General features: G+C 48.7%; 1 protein-coding gene across 2 annotated transcripts in view; it reads left to right on the top strand.

Annotated features, from left to right (window-relative positions):
• The window catches only part of CPNE2 (copine 2), a 39,421-nt gene that overhangs the window by 2,656 nt on the left and 17,816 nt on the right, over positions 1–18,949 (top strand). For both annotated transcript variants that reach the window (XM_031615231.2, XM_090149817.1), the window contains exons 2-5: positions 3,564–3,760; positions 9,979–10,158; positions 12,766–12,840; positions 16,014–16,085. In XM_031615231.2, coding sequence (XP_031471091.2) covers positions 3,593–3,760; positions 9,979–10,158; positions 12,766–12,840; positions 16,014–16,085 — 495 coding nt within the window. In that variant the 5' untranslated portion in view covers positions 3,564–3,592. The remainder of the gene's footprint in view (positions 1–3,563; positions 3,761–9,978; positions 10,159–12,765; positions 12,841–16,013; positions 16,086–18,949) is intronic.

The raw sequence follows: 18,949 nt of genomic DNA, 5'->3' as shown, positions 1-18,949 counted from the left end.
AAATAGTCAAACTATGTCCCTGCCAAGGGGTTGTAGGGACAATTTCCATCAGGATGGGTTTGTTTGGGAGATGACACATTCGTGTATTGAGCTGTTACAGACACCAGGTGCAGGCTGGTGAGTCCTCCGTGATGCCTGGGCGAGGCTGCATGGCAAACGCTTTGCTTTGCAAAATAATCCTGGCCATGATCACGTTTGTTTACAGAAGGGAGCTCAGAGATGTCCTCTGTGTGAACCCAGAACTACCTGCTTGGCTGCCATCTCTCCTGTTCTCTGCTTCTCCCCTTGTAGGAGGCTGTAGTGGGTAAATTGAGTCATGGCTTCTGTGCCGTCCTGCAGGAATCAGTGCTCTTTGCCAGGAAAAGAGAAGGCTTCTGTTCTCTGTGAAAAGAAGAACGTTCATTTCTTCTTTCCCACGGAGAGGAAATCAGTGAAATTTGAGGGTACTGCTCATAGTAAAAGAGCTCCCATGTTTTGTTTGCATCACATCGGAACCCGCTGTACCACTCTAGGATCTGTGCTCACCCTCCATCCCAATGAGGAGCTGTTATTGTTCTGCTTCCCTAAAATCTGTGCATCTGTTTCCTTTCGTAACGTAAACTCTGACCCTGTGTCCGAGTTTGGGTGGTTTGTTTTCTCTTTCGCTTTTCTTTTTCCTGTTAGTGCTGAAAATGTGGCCAGTGAGATGTGCTGCTTGCTGGGCTTCTCTGGGGGAGGGAGAAAGAGGAGGAGGAGGGAGGAAAAAGAGAAGAGAGGGGGAGAAGAAAGAGGAAGAAGGAGATAGGAAGGAAGGAATAGGAGGAGAGGAAGGAGAGGGAGGAAGGAGGATGGAGAAGGGGAAGGGAGGAAGGGAGAGAGGAGAAGGAGAGAGGAGGAAGGAAAAAGGAGGAGGAGAGGAGGGGAGGGGGAGAGGGGGAAAGGAAAGAAGAGGAGGAGGGGAAGGAGGAGAAGGAATTGCTGGATTGCTGGAGTTGTATGAACCCACAAAGAGTCTGGGGAACACATCTCTCTACCCTATGCTTAGGACTGGTCATCAGACATTTGCTGTGAGCAGTGCTGGATGTCAGAGAGACACCCTGGTGTGTTCCTAGGTATGATGTGGGGGACTGGACAAACGTACCCCCTGCTGCCCAGAGCCACTCTGCAGGGAGCTGGGCGTGCATTAAGGGAACCACGTGGCAGCACAATGAGCACGAAGCTGGCAGCTGTGATTATATGTTGGGAGAATATTTGGCTGCGGGTGCCAAGTGAGTCGGAGGACTTCATTTAGGGCGGGGAATGCAGAGAGATGAGAACAAAAAAAGAGGAGAGACTGGAATATAGATATGGAGAGCCAGCTCCGAGCTCCAGGCATCCCAACACCCTGGGAGAAGGCAGTGCATGTGTGCCATAACCTGATCCAGGGACACGTGCTGCAAGAGGGGGTGACACAAGTGGCCAAGATCTCTTTCAGGCATCTCCATCCTCAGTGCAGAGCTGGCCTGCATCAGCAACTCCCTGATGGAAAAATCATCTTTGGGATCGTAGGCAAAGGGCTGGTGGCATCTCCCTGCTGCTTTTTGCCTTCCTGGGGAGTTTTTTACCAGGCACCCCTGTGACACAGTGGGCAGGATGGAGAGGTCAATGTCCCAGTCCCTGATTTCAGGCTCTGCTTCCCTTCCCCACGGCTGCTTAGGCCACGAGCTCCTGGAGGAGTGGCAGGGCTGGAGTACGGGCTATGTGCAACACACTCAGATGTTCTGGTGCCAGCCAGCCCTGGGAAAAAGCTTTTTCCAGTGAGTCATTTGCTGCCTCTGCTTTGTGTGAGGCACTGACGAGATTTGGGGGAAGGGGAGAGATGGAAAAACGCAACCCAGATCTCCCTGCTCCAGCAGGACCCCGTCTGTGCCAGCACAGCTGCCCTGCGTGTGCTTGTTGAAGGCAGCACCAGCATCAGACAGCAGCATAAATAGAACAGGCCTGCCTATTTTAAGACACAGATTGCATGATCTGGGTGTTAAAATAAAGAAAATTTTAGCTGCAACTGGCAGCACAGGCTTGGAGAGGAGCAGGCAGGTAGTGCCTGTGGGCAGCTGGGCTGGGAGGTCTTCTTTTGCCCTTTTTGATGCTGTTTGAAGAACCAGCGGGTATTTCTCCTCAAGGATACAGCAGTAGGATTCCTCACCTGTGCTTCATTTCTCCTTGCTGGAATTGGGAGTGGTGGTGTTCGGTTGGATGAGCATTGGGTTGTGATACAGAGGGGTTAAAGTCAGAGCCATGGGCAGATAGGGGCAGCCGAGCCTGTTCCCCTCCTTCCTCCCACCCTGCAGCAGTGGCATCCCTGCTTCATCCCTGCTCCATCTCCAGCAGCAGAGCATGGACACTTGCTGACACTTGTGCCCAGGCAGAACAAATAACTGATGCTAATTAATTGGGATTTCCATGCCAAACAGATGGTTTATCAGGGGGAGGGAGATGATGTTTGAGGTTCTGAGATAATGTGGATGAGCCAGGAGCCAAGGAGAGCTATTGGAGAAAGGTACTGAACCAGCTGATGGGCAGAGCTGTCTCTCCAATAGCAACCCCAGCCATAAAAGTTTATTAGTTTAACTCAGTCTGAAGATGCCTCTTCCTCTCTTTCCCCCATCCCTTTCTTCTCTTCCCTCTTTTCTGTTAGAGACATTTTATGTTTGTTGCAAGTGGACTGCACATCAGAAAGCAAAACTGCCCTGTGGGAGATGGATGGGGTTGTCGCATAATAATGGTATAAAGTTCACATTTATCTCTGTAACACAGCTTTGATTGCAGACTTCTGGTAAGCTCTTAGACCAGATGAGATCTTATCAGGCCCTGTAACTCACCCCATGCACCCGGTCATAGGGCGGTTGTCACATCAGCCTTGCACTTTTCTCAGAGATCCCTTTCCCTGTGAATCCAGCTCACTGCTCAGCTGGGAGGCCTTTCTCACCAGCCCACAGCTGCAGTGTTTGTGTACCCAAGGCGTGGGGATGTACCCGAGGCTGCTCAGTGCTTGGATGACACAGAGGTAGGGCATACAGGAAGGGATTCCTTCCCTGCTGTGGTGCAGTGAACTTGCTCCAGCACACGCTCATTAGATGAGCTCAGCCTCCTCTCGCCCTAATATTGGCTGGTTCTCTGCTTCCCTTCTCTTTCCATATTCCCTCTGCTCCACTATTCATTCAGGATCCCTTGCCTTTTGCCTTGCCTCGCTTTGCTGCAGCGGAAGCAAGGCAAGACAGCGAGGGTGAGGAGGAAGATCAGCAGCAGTGAGATGTCCCATGAACAAACTTGTCCATAGGCAGAAATGATGGCTGTGATAGCTGGACCTGCTGCTCTTCGCCAGCTCTCATTTCTTCCTGCTTTCTTAGTGGACATACAGAGGACATCACCTTTCCTTTCAAACCTGGTGTTTGTGGAGCAAAGCCAGGGCACACTGTAATTGCAGTGCTGGGCTCCTCCTTGGGAACGCCATGTGCTGCCATGAGAGCCTTTGGCTTTGTGTCGTTTGCTGTTGCACCTTCCAGCTTGTCCTGAGGTTTTTCTTCTCTCTCTCTGTCCTGCAGACTGCCTGGAGCTGCTGCTGCTGGAGTCCATGGCGTACACCGGGACCCCACCGCCAGCGGGGCCCATTGGCTCCCAGTACTGCGTCTGCAAAGTTGAGCTGTCCATCTGTGGCCAAAACCTGCTGGACAGGGATGTCACTTCCAAGTCTGACCCCTTCTGCGTCCTCTTCATGGAAATCAATGGAAAATGGGTGGAGGTAAGTCTTGAAGCTGCATGATTTCTGCCTCCTATGGTTTGGTTCTGTGGATGTCCTTAATGACACTTGTTTTGATCATGGTGTTGAACATGGCTTGTACACCCTGTGAAGGAAGCTTGAGTGGATTCCTTCATTTTTCAGAGCACTTGGAAACCACCTGGCCTCCTGTTTGGACACCTCACCAGTGCAGACAGGCTAGGGACAGAGTAGCCCATGGCCTCGGCACGTCTGGCAGGACTGGGCTCTGCGTGGGCCTGAGAGCCCAGGAGCTGACCAAGTCAAGGCAGGAGGTGTCACATAAACCATCCCTTCCCACGGATGTTGCAAGAAGTGTTGTGTGATCAGAATTCCTTAAAAAGGAGTGATTCTGTGCCTTGCTTTGTTAACAGGTCCTCAAGGTAGATAAAAAGAGAGGACACACCCTAACTAGAGAAGAGCCTCTGTGTTACTCATGGTTGGATCAAGCTGGATTAACGTTTCTTCCAGTGTCTTTATCTTTTCCTTCCCTCTGTGTTCAGTTTTCGGCCAGACTGTGGCACAGGAGTCCTGTGATAAGGGCTTCCATAAGGTGCTTTTAACGGCAAGCCATAAATTCTCAAATGAGCTTACACTGGGATCTGTGGGAGCTTTCAAGCCCCCTGAAGTTCTGCAGGTCTTGTCACTGCTCTATCTCTTGATCAGGGCAAGCTTCTCCCTGCAGCATCATGGCAGCCCCTTGAAGATACAGCAGAGCAAAGAGTTGGGTTTGGGTTTTTCTACACTGAAACAGGAGCTTCTTGGCAGCCTTAGGGCTGGAGCACTGTCTTATGAGGGAACTGGGATGTTTCAGAAGCTCATGGGAGTCCTCATCACTCTCTGCAAACCCTGAAAGGGAGGTTGTGGTGAGGTGGGGGTTGGCTTCTACTCCCAGGTAATGACAATAGGATGAGAGTGATGACCTCAAGTTGTACCAGGGGAGATTTGGGTTGGATATTAGGAAAAAAATTCTTGGAAAGAGTGGTGAGGCACTGGCACAGCTGCCCAGGGAGGTGGGGGAGTCACCGTGCCTGGAGGTGGTCAAGAACCATGGAAACGTGGCACTGAGAGACGTGATCAGTGGGCACAGTGGGGCTGGGCTAGGGTTCGATAGATGATCTTACAAGTCTTTCTCAACCTTTATGATTCTATGAAAGGCACTTTATCACTTCCAGTCCAATCCATCCACTTTCTGAAGCTTGCAGAGATATGCTCCAGGAGGAAGCAGTAATGAAGGTAATTCTGGAGGAGTCTCCTCTGCAAGGCTTATCCTTGTTCCTCCACTGAACTGACCTCCTGATGAGGTGGAAACCTCTCCACCATCCCAAGGCTGTGCACAGGCACATGGTTTTTCAATCATTCCTTGCTGTTTTGTGCAGGCTGGTTTAATGACAGCAGGCTAGGCTCAGAATAATCCAGGCAAGGTGTGTGGTGGGCCTGAAATCATCTTGCCATGTGTGAACTGGTCCAAAAGTTGCTTCTCAGTGTGCAGTTATCTGCTTTAGGTCTGGGTGTCTGCAACACTGATCCCATGGAACAGTTAGCCATCGTGATGTCCTGCTTGGAACAAGATGTGTTTTGGGGTGAGCAGAGACAAGCTGTTCCTTGGGTTTCACTTGAAAAATTGCTTTCTAAGGGATAGAACTGTATTGGGTAAAGGTCTGGGAAGTCAGTCCACGGCTGCTTGTTAGGAGTGCCTGGGTCCTTTTGTACTCTTAGACTGGTTTTGGAATGAGGTGTGTGTGAAGCAGAGCGGGAGCTCCCAAGGGTGGTTTTCGTGGTGCTTTATTGAGTGTTCAGCACATCATATGCAGAGACTGTGGTTGTCATTCCCTTCTGCAGCAGTCCTTGTAGGGCAGAGTGTTGTCTGTGATTGAATGAATGTCTTGAATTCAAACTTGTCTGTGCGAGAACATTTTGCTCTGTGCCTAGAAAATACCTTTTGGCTGCAGAAGGAGAGACTCTGAGCTAAAATGCCTGCGGAAAAACATGTGGATTTCATCTTGTAAGTGCAGTTGGAGTTAGATAGTGTAAGGGTTCCTTGGTTTGTTGAGGAGAGAGCAGATATGTAGTGCCTTGGGATGTGATAGATGGATGCAGTGCTGGTCAGCTCAGCACAGAATGGGCAGCTGAGGGGCATTAAATCACCCCAGTTCCCATGGGAATTATGTGGTCTCTTTTTTCTGATACTTGGATTTAGGAGGCAGCCTGAGCACTTGGCAAGGAAATGGTGAATCAATGGGCATCAGCTCAGGCTTCCTGCAGCTGATCTCGATGTCACGGGCAGGGTGTAGGGGCAGACCTCACTTTTGCCACATTCTGCAATTAACTCTGCTCAACAGCAGCTTGGATGAAACTGATGAGCTTTCCAGTCTTGATAGGTGTCATCTCTTTGACCTGACTGTGCTTTTCAGGAATTCCTCTTTTGCTGTCAGTAACGTTTCAGTCCAGTAGTTTTGATTCCAAAGCTTTTCTTTTTTTTTTTTTTACAATGCAAGTTTTGCTTTTTTTCCCCCTTCTGTTATTTTTACAGCTGTCTAATTGGCAAAATAGGTGATCCACAGCAGATTCCTCCATGCTCTGCTGCCGTGCCTTCAGCAGAGGTCAGTGCATGACCCAAGCTGCAGACGTGGAGCATGCTGTGGGCATAGCCAGCACCCAACCCTTCCTGTGTCCCTGTGCTGTGGTAGCACGGTGGTGCCAGCATCTGTGCCTGGGTGGTGGGGCTGCTTCTTCCAGCTGTCATATCTGTTCCCAAATACAATTATTTTGTCTCACTGAGCTTAAGAAGAATTAAAAAAAAAAAAAGCAACAAAATGGTCATGAATCAGCCTTGGAGGGGGTGGTAGAGGGAGAGACAAAAAGCACAGACCCAGATGTGGCATAAAGATGGGTAATATGTCAGTGTTCTGCCTGATGACATCATGTTGTAAGAGCCAGGATGGACCTGGCCTGTGACTCAGCTGTTCCCTCACTTTTGTGCCACTCTGAGTCACCTCTCCTGAGCCTGGACTGTCCTCATCTCCCACACTGCTCATCTCAGAAGAATATGGAGGCCACCGTATATATGGCCCCACATATGACCTGGGGCTCCTAGGTGCTCCCAAATGGTGTCCATCCCATGTTCCCTGCCCCTTGGAAGAGCATCTCCCAGGTGACAGACAATACTGAATATCTCCAGCAAAATCCCAGCGGAAACTGGAGGACTCTGGCTTCATTTGTGTACCACAAGAGGTTGCCAGTGGAGAAAATTCCCTGGGTTTGTGCTTGCTTTGTAGGATCAAGGCTCTGAAGACAAGTCTTTAGTTACCCTGGTTGCCTTTCAAAACCCTTGTGCTTTTCTGCTGGGATGCAGAGCCAGCTTTGCGTTTTGCAGGGCATGTAGTTGTGTTGAGTGCACAGGGGAGGCAGGAGCCAATGGCATATTTATTTCCTGGTGTGAAAAGCCCTCATACAGAACGGTCATCAGCAAGGTGGAAGGTAAAGAGCTGCACCAAGATGAAGATTGAAATACATGTGTAGCAAGCAGCTGAGGTTTGTGATTTAGTTGTGCTTTGCAGTGTACAGGTGATGGAACATTTGGCCATCGGGGTGTTGAAGGAAGCCTCTTCACTCTGTGGGGGTGAGCATGGGACATGTTAACAAGGCCAAGTGCAAGGTCCTGCACCTGGGTCAGGGCCATCCCCAGTATCAGGGCAGACTGAGTGCTGAAAGGGTCAAGAACAGCCCTGCAGAGAATGCCCTGGGGATGCTGGTGGGTGAAGATCAGGATTTGAGCCGTCAGTGTGTGCTTACAACCCAGAAAGTTAACTGTATCCTTGGCTTCATCAGAAGAAGCATGAGTCAAGGGAGGGGATTCTCCTCTTCTACTCTGCTGTTATGAGGCCCCACCTGCAATGCTGTATTTGCCCTATAGCATCCCAGATTTGTCTCTAGCCTTGCTGCAGAGGCATTCTGGATAACAGTGGGACAGGAGGAAGCACAGGCAGCCTGCTGCCCCTTCTCAGCCAGCTGCTACCCCAAAGGGCAGGTGGCTGCCTGATGTGAGCTCACTTTTCATCCTGCTTTGACTTGTTCCCAGGCTTCCCATTAGCTCAGGGTACATGAAAGGAGTTCAAATCCATTCCTGTTGCCTGCATAGTCTCATCAGCTAGGCTTGAAAGGGGATTGGTGTGTGTTGTGCTGTTCAGATAAGGTAGAACTCATTGATGGCTGCTGCTCCTGGTCTGCCAGGAGCATCTCTCTGAGCAGGCATTTGGGTCCTGAAGTGCAGGTGGTGGCTGAGAGGGAAGGATCTGTGTAAAGCTGTATTGCCCCAGTTGGTGCACAGCCCACTCGTGTTGGTTTAGTTGATTCCCATCTCCCCAGAGGGTGCTGCAGGTGGCTATTTTAAGAGTACAGCATTTCCTTCAGTCTTCTGGCAATTAAAACAGACTAAGTGACCAACTTAAAAATACTACAATGGTGTATATATAACAAACTTACCACGTTTTCACTTAGTCCCTCCAGATTATTTCTTGTATGCTGAATGAGTTTCACTGGGACTATGAGACTGTGTGCTTTTTTTCTGTTTTTTTTTTTTTCCTTCCTGCTGTGATGTGTTTATTTCTGGCTCTGCTGCTCTGGCAGGCATCCATCTGTCCTGCAGTCGGTGGTGCCAGCACAGGAGCTGCTTGCTGCAGACAAGCTGCCGTGGGATCTGGGTTGTGTCTTGCAAAGATCTGAGTTCTGGCTCCCCTTATTCATTTCAGGGCAGGCTGGTGACCCTTTGCTGCTCCAGGGCTTAGGGAGCCAGCAGGCTGGTCGTGGGATGGTTGTGGCCACCACCATATTGGTGCAGGAGGGTTTTGGAGGCTTTGGAGGAGTGCATTGTGACCATCCATCAGCCTTCACCCGCTGCCTTCTCTGCAGGGTGCTGAGTCCTGGTTATCTCCCTCTGGAAAGTCCTCTTGGAGAGCAGTGCCAAGTATTTCCCATGGCAGCAGGTGCATGTGGACATGAAGCCCATGTGTCTGATGGTTAATTACATATCTCAGACTTGCAGTGTGTTCAAGCCAGCGCTGCTACTGCAACCTCTGCCACTGTTGAAACATCAGAGAAGAGCAGAACATAGCAGTAAGAGATCCTACCAGCTCCAGCTCTCCAAAAAAACTCGAGCTGAGGGGAGCTCTCTTTCCTTCACATGGGAATATCCAAACTCCAGGTTGTATAGCAGCAGCAACAGGAGAGTGAGGGTTTTTTGTGCTGTCTTTGCAGTTTGGAGCCTCGAGTCTGTGTGTGTTGAGGCCACCTCATCAACAAAATGAGTCTGGGGCAAAGCTGGATGTGCTCAGCACGTTGTTTTTAGGCAACAGCCAGAGCTGGGATGAGTGTCTCCAGCTGGCCAAGCTCTAGGCTGCAGGAAGACCCACTTCAGAGCTGGGAGATTCCCATTTGGACCCACCTCACATCCCTCCTGTGCTGGGCTCATTGTAATCCCCACTCTGTTTGTACAAAGGAAGTTGTATAGATGCTCTATCTGGCTGAGGGAATTCCAGAGCTATTTTGGATATCAGAGTCCACTGAAATCCTGCCTTGTGCATCCTTCCAGCCTCTTGCTTCTGCTAATGCTGGGTGAAAGCCAGGAAAAATGGAGCACAGTGATTTGGTGATTTAAGTCTTTCTTCTATGGAAGGCCAAGAAAGAAGAAACCACATGAATGTTTTGTTATGAGATCTAGAAGGAAACGCTAGAAGGTTACTCTTCTGAGTTGTGACACTTTGTTTTTTCACTTGTTTTTGCTGTTAGCTGTGTGGCCTGAAAGAAATAGTTGTGGTTGACTTTGAAAGCATTACAGGTGTGAGTGTGATTGGCAGAGGACCAGAGCAGCAGGTGGGAGGTGTGAAAGCATGAGCTCGAGGGGCATTCTGTGTCCTGGACAGCAGCAAGTGTCAGAAGCTGATGCAGAGGCTGTGGCTTCAATAAGCTTTGAGCCCATTCCAATCCCTGGCATCCTGTCCTCAGGGACACAGCTCTCTGTTAGATGCAACCCATCTTACATGTGTTTAGGGTTGTGTCTGCTGTGTGCCTGTTGCTCCCATGCTCTTTTGGCCACCACAGGGCTTCTAGATGTCAGGGCTCCAGGTGCAGTCAGAGGGGAGACGTTGCAGCGACAAGGATGCAAAGTATAGATGTATTATTGTCCATTTTTTTTGTCTTTGCAGCTCGACAGGACAGAAACAGCTGTGAACAACCTCAACCCAGCCTTCTCCAAGAAGTTTGTTGTTGACTACCACTTCGAAGAAGTGCAGAAGCTCAGGTTTGCCCTGTTTGACCAGGACAAGTCGAGCACGCAGCTGTATGAGCATGACTTCCTCGGCGAGTTCTCCTGCACGCTGGGCACGGTGAGTCTCTGATGTCCTATTCCTGCAGCTCATCCTCCAGCTAAGAGACCCAAATCACACCATCCTCAGGGAAGTTGAAGGGGGCAGAGCTACATCTCTTACCTGCTGTAAAATTTGCTGGGTCATTCCTGGCAAAAAGTGCTTTGGGTGCTTGTCACACTTTATCTCTTTGGGTTGAAGTGTTTCATGCTAGGGCTGTTGGTTACTTGCCCAAATCTGAGTTGATTGTTGGGTGGGCACCTGCTGTTGCTTGCAGAGACTAAATCCTTGGGGAAGTGCAGGAGGGCATTGCACCCATTTGTCTTGGACACTTGCACTGAAAGGTGTTGGAGGTACCTGTTTGTCAGTAAGGGTTATAGTAATAGCCATGATGACCAGTTTGGATTTGGACTTGAAAAACTTCCAGGTGTTTACAATTAGGATGCATTGCAGATCTACTTCTCTCTCTTTTTCTTTTTTTTTTTTTGCAAAACTTTTGTAGTAAGAATGATGTCTTTCTTCTGTTTGAGAATAAAGCATTTGAAAAACACATGCACAATAACCTTGCTGTTGGGTAGTAAATCATGCCTCCTACTGTAGCATGTTGGTGCAGGAATGTGTCCTCTGCTCTTCCTATGGAAAAGCTTTTGAGACAGATGTGATTTATAAGCCTTTGGAAGGTCTTTGCATTCATGAGCCCAGACCCTGTTAGAATTTGGCAGCTAAATTCTCCAAACTTGTCTTCTGAGCATGCTCTGACTCAGAGGCAAGAAATGAGGGAGATTTTTCCATTCTTTTTCAGCCTCCAGCTGCCCAGGACTACTGTGGTACCTGGCATGAGCAAAGGGGCTGGGGATGGCAGGCATTGTAGTAGGTGGGTTGGTATGGACAGCTCGCCTGAGGTGTCCAAGGAGGCTGGTGAATGTGGTCACTTTATTACATACTATCTGGTACTGCATATGCCAAAGGGAGCTGAGTAACTTTGCTGTTGCCAAGTTGAGAACTTGTCAGAAGAGCACTGACATTTACTGACTGAGGTTTAATGTCTGTGTTTTCAGAAGAACTCTGCAATGACCTAATTTTGATCCTGCAGAAATTAAGAGACAGCCCAGGAAACAGCCCGAGCTGTTGCTCAGTGGTTTAGGCCAAGCCATTCAGTATTTGTTCTGTTGTTGGCTGCAGCCACCTCTGGCACAGTTCAGCAGTGCTCATTATGGAGGGCACAGTCCTGATGAACACTGTGAAAAGAGAGTTTGTGGACATGACGAAACAGAGCTGAAGCCTCAGCGTGGCTCTGCAGGAGTATTGGGCTCTGCAGCCTCATACTGGAGAGAAGCATCCTTTATATGCATTAGGGAAGAGGGTGGAAGAGTCATCTCATGTATGGTTGGATATTGGGAAAAAGTTCTTAGAATAGTGATGCTGTGGCACAGCTGCCCAGGGAGGTGGGAGAGTCACCGTCCCTGGAGGTGTCCCAGAGCCATGGGGATGTGGGCATAGTGGGATGGGTTGGGATTGGACCTGGGGGTCTGAGAGGTCTTTTCTGACCTTAATGATTCTGTGTAAGGTCCTGGAGGAGCCCAGCTATTGCCGGACCTATGGAGGAGAGGGGTGGGATGGGGAGGACTTGTGAACTCAGCCATATTGCTTTGGGTTTTCTGAAGTCTGTTTTTTGGTTGGTGAGATGTTTCTGTAAGCCCATCTGGTTGTTTTGAGGCACAAGCAGCTGTTGGAAGGAAAGGAGAGCAGGCTGGGGCAGCAGGAACCTGCCTTTGCTGGACCGCACACCCAGCACCTGACTTTCCAGTTCTGTGTTGCCATCAGAGCCCTGTCAGATTAGCTGGATTGTTTTATTGCAGCTAATTAGTCTGTGGTGAGATTTAAAAGGATGGTTGGATCACTCGGAAGCCTGTAATGACCCCTGTGGCCAAGTGAAACCTTAAAAGGGATCAAATTGCAGACTGCAGTGTGTCCGTGGTTGCTGCTTGTCAGGTTATGAAGAAATCTCATGCCACAGCAAGGAACAGACATCTAGCCCTGTTATTTGGGGATTCTGGGGTGTTTTGGAGCCAAAGCTGCAGGGCATGGTGGATTGAAGATCCCAGCACTACTGTAGGAGTCTCAGTGGGAAGGGGTTTTGCCTCAAAATTACAGAAAGAGAGAGAAAAGCATTTCTGGAGAGCAATAGGGGGAATTCAGGTGCAGCTGGATAACAAGAGCTAGAAGCTAAGCCATTTCATTATGGTTTTCTTCTAATTATTATTATTATTTTCTGGCTGTGTGACATAGGGCCAAGGGTGGAGACAGAAGGATGGATGGGGCTGCTCTTTTAAACTGTAGCCTGTAGATTTGGAAGGGTTTGCTGGTAGGAATGGGAGAAGAGCACAGCTGGTACCAGCAGGTCATTGTGTGGGGCTCTGCAATCTGTGGGGAAAGCTCACAGGGTTCTTGGGTAGCAATGGTGGCACTGACAGCATCGTGGCCAGCTCTCAATGTGGCATCTTTCTTTTACCACTGTAAATACTGAATACGATTTGACTAACGTGAGCAATGATCAGTTGCTTATGAGTCTGCATTTGATCACATGACTTTGTTTTCTTTGTTGTTGGTTTTTTTTTTTTCTCCTAGATTGTCTCCAGCAAGAAAATAACGAGAACTCTCCTTCTGGGGAATGGCAAGCCAGCTGGGAAGGGGATGATAACGGTACAGTAACTCATTTACCTTACCCACAGAGTGTGTGAATGCAGATAATAAACTGCAGGTGATGCAGAACACCAGCAGGGCTGGGGTTGATGTCCCTTTTTTCCCTCGCCTCCCGTTTTCCTGCCCACCTTTGGTCTCTTTGGAGGAAATTGTATTGCCCAGTCCTTGTCTGGTGACTTCAGCCTGTGCTTTTGTCTCTGAGCACTAAAATAAGAAATGCTAAATCTGGAGAAGAACAAAGTAAATACGTGCTGCTGTTTGTTATCTTGTACATGATGCCTGTTCAGACCTCCCCGGAGCAGCCAAAGGTAAAAGGGCTGATTCCTTTGCTGACAGTCAGTGGTTTTGTTTGTAGGAAGAGGATGAGAGTTCTGCCGTAGCAACAGGTCTCATAGCAACAGCTTCTGCTCCTGCTGCAGACCCCTTCGGGCAGTGGTGTTCCTGCTGTGGATCTATTTAGTGATTTTTATTTATTTTTTTTTTAAAGAAGAGACTAAATTTAGGCTCATTTTCCCCCATGCCGCATCTCCCATCCTTTTCGTTCACTTCTGCGTTCCAGTTTATGTTAAACTTGCAGCAGAGCAGCAAAGGTGTAGAAGAAAAAGCCAACAAAGAGTTAAGCTGCAGGCAGGTCTAATAGCACCAGATGGGTCTAAAAACATTTTAAAAGACCAAGATGTGCCTGCTGCAAGGACATCTCCCATTGCTGTTTGCTCTAGAGACTGGGAAGATGCTGTTAGCTTTTCTCTCTTAATTGCTGCAGTTAATCTTTAAAGGCAAAAGGAGAAGCTGCGTTGAAGCAGGCCATGTGCCTTCCCCAGAAGTGGGCTCTTGCTGCCCCATACCTGCCACTGGAGTGGGAAGAACTGAAGGAGTTGAAAAGTTTCCAGTCAAGTTCAAAGGTTTCCAGCTTTAAAGGAGGAAGCTCCTGATCTGTCACTAATGCATCATCAAAACCAGGGGGGCTGGGATGTCTGCTGCTTTGCTTTGTGTGCTGGCAGCATTTGGTCCTCGCAGCCTGACACATTGCTGGAGCTTATGCCCCAGGGTTTGTGCTGCCAGCACCAACAGAGACAGTCGTCTTTGGGCTCACAGAACGTGGGGTTGGGAGCCAAACCCTGCCTTCCTCACCCACAGTCTCTTCAGCTTTATCCAGGTCTCCGTTTTCTCAACTGGAGCACGCAAATGTCATAGGGCTGAGTGCAACAGAAGTGCCTCGGCTAGAGTATTAGGATTGAGTGAGAATCCTGAGGTTTGAAAGATGTGGAAAATCCCAAAGCACATCACTGTAGGAGTGAATCTTGAGGTCTTTACAAAGCAGCAGGGATGTTAGTTTCCATGGGGAGATGTCACCATCATTTGTATGCGTGACCCAGCTCTACCTTGGCCTCTGAAGAGCCCAAAATTGCAGGGACTCCAGGTGAGGTCTGCTGTGGTCTGCAAAGGTAGTTTGTTTTCCTGCAGCTCCTGTTCCTCTTGCCACTTTGACCACTGTGCATGTCCACCAAGGGCTGTGTGGAGAAGAAGAGTGATCCTGTGATTTTGTTAAAGTACATAGGAAGCAATCCACTTACTTGAAGGCAATGTCCTTAAATAAATCTAAACTTCTGGGGTAGGCAGGGAAGAGAGCCCTGTGAGGAGAGGTGTCCTAATGGAAGAAGCTGTGCCTGAGCAGATTCAAAGGCTGTGACTGCCTCACGATCTGTGCATGCTCCCCTGCATCCATCAGTGTGAATAACCCCCCTAATTGCTCATTCTGCAGGATATTGTCCCCTTGATTTCACTGAGTTGTAGAAAGGCCCAGTAATTAGGCTGCCTGTCCAGTGAAGGACAACCCGAGCCCCTGCTGCCCAGTGAAAGGCAGTTTGTTGGTGAGGGGAAAGGAAAGAACAGGAGACGGGAGGTGGAGAGCAGATGCTTGGGTAGGACACAGCCTGGAGAAGAAATGCAAGTGATTCAGAAAGCAACTGCTAACGTGAGTGAGTAAATGTGGGGTGGTTATTTTTTTTTTTGTTGTTGTTATAAACATTCTCTTTCTTAGAATACCAGGAGACTCAATTAGACGGTGCTCCAGACAAAACCAGCCCACTGGTCTTTGGCAGTCAAAGCCATTTTGGAGGGTGTGTGAGAAAAATCTTTGAAACTGAAGTAACATAGGCTGCACTTGTGCCTGCTGCAGCCATCAGGAACTGCAGTGGTCTTTGCCCTTGGGGCCATCTTGATGGGTGATGGTGGGTGAACGTGGCCCAACTCCAGGCAGCATTGCTGCTGGGATTGCCCTAAGGTCTGGGATGTGGATAATGAGTTGACAGTGTTTTCTGTAGCTCCTACTTGCCCTTGACTTGGTCCTTGGTAGTGTCACTATGTCTCAAACCACAACAAGGACACCTGGGCATGCCCATGCACAGAAATGGCTGCATGAGACCAGCTCTGGTGGATGCTTTGCTGGCAGCTGTGTGACTCTGGGTAGCCAGGCCTGATAGGCGTCAATTGTTTCAAGGCTGGGGCAAAGGCTGTGGTGTTGGATCTGATTTTGGCTCTGTTTTCATAGCTTCCATCTTACTGCTGACCTTCTCAGGGAATTCATAGAATCATAATTATTAAGGTTGGAAAAGACCTCTGAGATCATCTAGTCCACGGTGACTCCCCCCCATCCCTGGGCTGCTATGCCACTGCATCACTGCTCTTTCTGAGTTTTTCCTAATATCCAACCTGAACTTGCCTTGGCACAACTTGAGGGCATTATCTCTCATCCTATAACTGTCAGATGGGAGAAGAGGCCACCAGCTCCAGTTCACCACAACCTCCTTTCGGGGAGTTGTCGAGAGCAATAAGGTATCCAAATTCCCTTATCAGGCTTTTCCTACCACTCAGTGAGGAAGGAGGGGGGAAAGAGAGGAAATGTGAGCTACCAGAGTGCCAGGAGCTCAGAGAATGAAGCAACACAGATCTTGTCCAAAGCATCTGTTGATTGGCAAAGGCAAGATTAGTTTAACTCTCCAATAGTGGGATACTGTGTACATTAGATCTTCAGAAACTTGAGAATGACTTTTGTAGGAATTGCACATCTCCAGGATGTGCATCCTCACATTGCAGGATTGTCCTCTGGGTTTTGGTTCTCTGTTTACTGACTTTTCATGTTAAAATGAACACAGCTTCCCCTTGTCTTTCAGATAGCTGCCCAAGAGCTGTCAGACAACAGGGTGATTACTCTGAGTATGGCTGGCAGGAAACTGGATAAAAAGGTGAGTCGTGATGTGTCAGGAGAATGTAAATGTTAAACTTCTGTCTCTCATAGGCTAGTGGATCTAAGGAGATCTCTACTTGTGAGTACAGTAGCGTCATAAAGCTGTCTCTATGTGGAAAGCAGGAGGCTGGGGCTGGAGGTCCAGAGTCAGGTCCTGGTTGTGTCACTCCCTGCTGTCAGGATGTGGAATTCTTCATAATGCACTTTTAGAAGGAAGGATTCTGTTTGACACAGGACCTGTGTACTATCATGTCTTAAAAACAATGTTCTGAGCCAGATTTATTGTTTCAGTGGCTGCTGTCTGGAAATGTCTCCTGACTGGGCTGACAGTTTTGATACCCCTCAATTCAGCATTTCAGAAGTGCTGAGTGCTCCTGGCTTGTTGCCTCTAGCCCTCCTTCAAATTGAGTGAGTGTTTGTTTATATCAAACAGAGGAGGGCCCATCTTTCCAGAGGAAGAAGCACCAACCTCATGGAGATAGATAATGCTTATTTTTTGCTTTGGATGTAACATGCAGGGTAACCGTAAGCCTTTTTGAACAAAACAATCTGACCTTATTTACCAGGCAACCAGAACGATTCCTCTTAAACCAGTTCTGTTGCTAAGCAATCAATGTTTTTTTTTTCTGTTTTTTTTTCTTCCTTCCTAGTATCTCCAGAGCTTGTGTTGTTGGTAGGATGGCCCTTGGTTTTCAAACCACAGTAAAGCATGCAGCCAGGCACACTTGCTATGTTCAGTCCCATTGTCCAAACCAGACGGTTTATCCAAATGTTTTCCCCAGCTGTTGGGAATGACTGTTACCTTGCTCTTCCACTTATCCTATCTACTATTCCACAGTGCAAAGAGTTGGATGCTCCTACTGAGGAATCACCAAGTAATTTCATTTCCTAAACGAGCTGGAAAACATCTTTGAGATGGTGACTTCAGAGATGTGGCTGAGTCAGCCCTATGCATGTCAGTGAAGAAATCTCTGATGTAGCAGCTTTCTTCCCATGAAAAAGCCTCTGCCCTCTTGCAAGGCAAGGGATGAGATTTCATTATAGATGTAGTTCCTTCAAGCTTCATGCTTTGTGGTTCCTATATGGCTCTGTAGCCATGGCTGTTGTGAAGACCAGAGCCAAGCATCTGGTTCCTCACCAAGCCTCACTGTGATGCTGGTACCTCAGGCATATACGCAGTTGTTACATTGGCAACTGAATTGTTGTCATCACTTGCTCCATAGACAGGAGTTTCCTTTCTAACCTGATTTTCAACCAAGTCCTTCTCCTAGGTTATGCAGAGCTGAAGTCTGGTGATATACTTCCAACAAGTCATCGTAGGTTGGTCTACTGTCCTTCAGACCCACAGCCAAAATACAGAAATTCAGCATCTACCTGCAGTGCTATCGGCAGGCAGTTTGTGATGTAGACATAGTTGTGCTGGGCTGAGGACTGTGAATAATCTGTCTGGGTTTCTTTCCAGTTTATCAGTAGATGTCAGCAGAAAGCTCCTTGCTGTTCTTCTGCAGTTACCAGGAGCTGGTGGGGTTTCCTTTCTGATTCCTCTAAACAGAACACCACAGCAGTGCTCAGAGTCTTGCTGGTGCTCAGGGAATGGTCATGTCACTTCAGAGCAGAATGCAAATGAAAGTGGTCTCTGCACATGTGAAAGGAAACTGCAGACATTTAAGGCAGGTTGGATGGGGCCCTGGGCAGCCTGATCTAGTGGCTGGCATCCCTGTCCATGACAGAGTGGGAACTGGATGGGCTTTAAGGTCACTTCCAACCCAGCCATTCTATGATACGCTGCACCCAAGCTGAGAATCTCTTACTGACATCCATACTGCTGATCAGCTCTCTCCATAGTGTCAAACCCAACGCTGAGACCTCTCTCAGAACAAAGGCAGGTTCTCCTCCCCTTGATCATGAACCTGTGGCTTGTCTGTGCACTGCTCACTGCATGGCTTCAAACAGCAAGCCTTCTCAGCGGGGGAATGTCAGCAGCAGAACCAACCTGAGGCTTTTGTACCTCATGTCAGATCAGCTCTTGGTAGAGTTGTTAGAAAAAGAAGAATCTTGCAGAAGAGAAGGCTCACCCCCAGTGATCCCAATCCCAGCAGCTCAGTTTCCACCTTCTGCCAGGCTTGCATGGGTGAGATGGTGGTGGTGGTTTTGACATTTTACAATAAGGGTGCACAATCCTGTGGCTTGGAGGCATCTCCCACCCTGCTTTGAATGGAGCAGGGCTGACTGGGCTCTATGTGCTTTGCTTGGGATCCTGCCCTGCTCCCTGCTGCCATCTGAGCCCACATCTCTGTCACTTCCTGTGGGATCAGTGGCAATGAACCCAGTTCAGGTTGCAGGTTAAGCTGGAGTAGGCAGGGCCAGGGTCCATGGGGCTGGGTGTGCACTACTGGTTCTTTAATTCAGCAGTGAAGCTTTGGAGCACTGAGCTCAGGCTCTGTGTAAGCTGGCACAGTGCTGTATTGCAACCAAGTCTCTTGCAGCAAGAATGGCTTATCCTGCTCCTCTGCAAACATGAGAAAACATAGGTAGAAAACAGCATCAGAGAGTTTCCCTGCAAGCTTTAGTGGACTATTCTTCATTGTGGCAATTAACTTGTGGCAAATTATATAAAATAAAATGAAAGCAGTCATCAGAGGTGACTGTGAGTTTTGACTACAGCAGGTTCCAGTTTCTCCAAGCCAAAATACTTGCAGTGATTTATGTTTCCAGCTGGCTTTGGAAACAGAGTTTGGATAGAGCAGTAAAGGGTTTTCTGCTGGAGCCTGACACCACGCCAGCTGCTGCCTCCTGGACTGGGACCCCCAGCATCCCCCAGCCATGAGCATCCCCACTCTGTCCCCTGGAAACCAGAAGGAT

The sequence above is a fragment of the Phasianus colchicus genome, chromosome 13 (genome assembly GCF_987193195.1).
Source record: "Phasianus colchicus chromosome 13, bPhaCol1.hap1.1, whole genome shotgun sequence".
Taxonomy (NCBI): domain Eukaryota; kingdom Metazoa; phylum Chordata; class Aves; order Galliformes; family Phasianidae; genus Phasianus; species Phasianus colchicus.
This window is presented reverse-complemented; position numbering and strand designations above follow the sequence as displayed.